At 44.5% G+C, this 3,213-nt stretch overlaps 1 protein-coding gene across 2 annotated transcripts; it reads left to right on the plus strand.

Annotated features, from left to right (window-relative positions):
- The first annotated feature begins 954 nt into the window (after positions 1-954).
- On the plus strand, positions 955-2,903 carry fmc1 (formation of mitochondrial complex V assembly factor 1 homolog). Of its 2 annotated transcripts, none has more exons than XM_062407856.1 (2): positions 955-1,158; positions 2,408-2,903. In XM_062407856.1, the coding sequence occupies exons 1-2, from the start codon at positions 1,018-1,020 to the stop codon at positions 2,609-2,611; spliced, it is 345 nt and encodes a 114-aa protein (XP_062263840.1). In that variant the 5' UTR covers positions 955-1,017; the 3' UTR covers positions 2,612-2,903. The 2 variants fall into 2 exon arrangements, with proteins under 2 accessions (XP_062263840.1, XP_062263841.1); XM_062407857.1 differs by having other exon boundaries at positions 957-1,146.
- The last annotated feature ends 310 nt before the right edge of the window (positions 2,904-3,213 follow it).

Raw genomic sequence — 3,213 nt, forward strand, 5'->3', positions numbered from 1 at the left:
AGGAGGAAAGAGAAAGAGGCGAGGCAGAGAGACGCTGACAGGTCCTGAGAGGAAACTGGATTTCCAGTCCCCGCAGTCGCCTCGGTCTCCTCTGCCGACCCGTTCACCAGACAGACCCAAGGCTGGGGGGATGTTTAATGACAGGTGGATGTGGTTAGACTGAGGAGACAACGTTTGGGGCGACTCCTGCTTGAATAGAGATAAGATAAGATAAGATAAGATAAGATAAGATAAGATAAGATAAGATCAAACTGATACTGATAGTGTTAAAATAGTCGGATGTAAAGAAATTACCTCATTGTGAAGATGAAGGTGGAATCCATGTGAGTGAGGGGGGGGGGGGGTTCTTGCAGCTTTGGTGAAACATGCAGCACAGGACGGGTCATGTGACACATTCAACTGCCTTTGGTGGAGTTTTAAATACCTTTCAGATATCTGAGAGAATAAAATCAACACAACAAGGAGTTAGTTCATCAGGAACCAGCATGCACTTCATATACCCATCGAGACAGTGTGCAATTCATATACAATACACGCTGTTTGTATTGTATATGAAGTACACGTGGATCTGTGTGTATTGTATATGAAGTACACGGTGGCTCTGTGTGTATTGTATATGAAGTACATGCTCTGTGTATTGTATATGAAGTACACGCTGTGTGTATTGTATATAAAGTACAAAGTGGCTCTGTGTCAATTGTATATAAAGTACACGCTGTGTGTATTGTATATAAGGTACACTCTGGCCCTGTGTGTATTGTATATAAAGTACACGCTGTGTGTATTGTACATAAAGTACACTCTGACCCTTTGTGTATTGTATATAAAGTAAACGCTGTGTGTATTGTATATGAAGTACACGCTACCTTCAGACAGTGGCAGTAGAGTCTCAGGAGAGGAGCACGTGCTGGTGTCATGTCGCCTCCCTGTGGTGGACCCGGCTCCATCTGATCGACTGTGCAGGGATTGATTAACAACGCCTGGGTCCGTCGAACACCGATAACATCGCTCAAAAACATGGCGTCGATGTCACCGCCGCTGCGCGTGTGTCGCGGGATCCTGAAGGAGCTGCGCGCCTCCATGGGGCAGAGCTACAGACAGTCCCTGGCCTACAACTATGTCCTGGACCAGTTCCGAAAGAACAAGGCGAGTTTATCCGTGGGTATCATCCGGGGCTAGCGTTAGCCGGCTAGCATCACAAACAGCACAGCCTAGCATTAGCCTTAACTTCTTTGAATCGTAACGTCGCTGTTTTGCGTGTGAAGTGAAAAGTAGTTAGCGTCCTTCTTGAAGCTTGGAAACAAAACAACACTCAGCTGGAAATACTCTGAAATACTTTGACACAGGAGTCACACGCAAGGTGACAGAGCCAGAAGGACATGTTGACATTAGCCGGATGCTAACGGGCCCTAGCTTAGACGCAGTTGATAAACTAGCTACTAACTCATTACTGAATTTATAATGTGAATTCAAATTGATTTACTCATCAGCATCATTCACTGTGATTGTGTTCTCCTAGATTTATAAAATGTTTGGAGCATTAATAAGTAAAAATGTTAATTCACATTAAAAACTACCAAGGAGTTTGTAACCTTGGAGTTTGAACCATGATGAAACTGTTTTCATGTGTAATAAACTCCTTATATTCAAAGTCCTGAAAGTTCACAGACATATTGTGTCATCAGCTTATCAGTCATAACTTTGTGGACTTGAGTCGACTAAATTCAGTTGTATATTTAGTTTTTTTACCATTTTAACTTTAAACTCCCACCTGGACCCACTCTGTGTTTCACCATCGTTTCCACCATGTGCTCGTGATCCCTTATGTTGTCTCTGTTGTCCATCACACAGCTGCCTGTTGACATGAAGCACCGGGCTATGGGGCATATAGGCTTAAAGCTCATGTTAGCTGTGCTTGGGAGAACACGGCTCACCAGGGTGGTCGGATGCATGTGAAGTCACTGGAGCATCACAGCCCGGAGCAACTCTCGCTTGTCACTGTGTATTTGTACCGGCTGCGAAAACCCCCCAGAGGCGTTTATAATGTAAATGTGAGGCTCCGTGGGGACTGGACCTAATGCTCACTGTCCATGTGGTTGTTGGAGTTGATGAAGGAAAAGACACGTTGTGGCAGGAAACACTGCGATACAGGCCCATTGGTTTGTGTTGTGGTCTCTTGTTAGCATCACTGCTAACTCCATGTTGTCCACCAGCTGCAGCTTAAGGCATTTCTCTACAAACAGTCATTTGTTGCATTATTCTCTGTGGTGAGTGATGGAATAAACACAAAAGAAAATAGAGAGAAATTCTGATGCTTCACGGTGCAAACAGAATTATGTCTATTTGTGATATACGATCTGGTTCATCATTTCCCCATCATCACGTTCTTTCTGTTCCCTGCTCACAGGTGACCGGGGAACGGTACTGCCGGGCCCAGCAGGAGGCGCATCACGACTCGCAAACATACCTGTGTCTGCTGACGGCCACCAGGCGCCACCTGGCCCTGCACCAGCTCTACCACGGCAAGGGGGAGCGCAACATCGAGCAGGCGGCCGACATGGTGGGGCTCAGGTTGCCCACTCAGCCTGGAGGCAAAGGCTGGGAGAAGTGAGGACCAGGGAGGAGGCAACATCATCAAACTCTTTTCTGTGGTCGATTCATCCGACCTCGTACCATTCAGCTCCTTGTGTAACGTCACGTCCCAAAGGATGAATATCTGACTGTAACGCCACGCCAGGAGAAGCCACGCCCCCATGGACTGTTTTGAGGGAGCACCTTTTGTGTTGTTCTGTAAATAAGCTGTACTCTTCCCCTTCACCTCACCGGCTTCTATTTGTGTTTCCTAACTGTTGAAGCATATTTTGAAAGCTTCATTCATTTGTCCCATTAAAGTATTAATCCCTGCTGCACTTCCTGTGTTTTTTTAACAAACTTGGTAACATGACATCACATAATCAAACTTCCTGCTTGTGCATCAGTTAAACTGGTAATTAAATGCATGTAGGTAAAGGTAAATAAACATCACACTTCATACGGATGGAATCACTGGGAATATTTAACGTTGTTATTTATAGATTGAACTGGTAGCATTGTTTTATTTAAGGTTTTTACATTTATACGTAATGAAGATCTTTATTTATAAAACAATGTTACAAAGAAGAAACAAGCAAATCGATCAAATTGTTCTCAAGCAATCATGAATGAAAAGAAGCT

The sequence above is a fragment of the Platichthys flesus genome, chromosome 16 (genome assembly GCF_949316205.1).
Source record: "Platichthys flesus chromosome 16, fPlaFle2.1, whole genome shotgun sequence".
In the NCBI taxonomy this organism is placed as follows: domain Eukaryota; kingdom Metazoa; phylum Chordata; class Actinopteri; order Pleuronectiformes; family Pleuronectidae; genus Platichthys; species Platichthys flesus.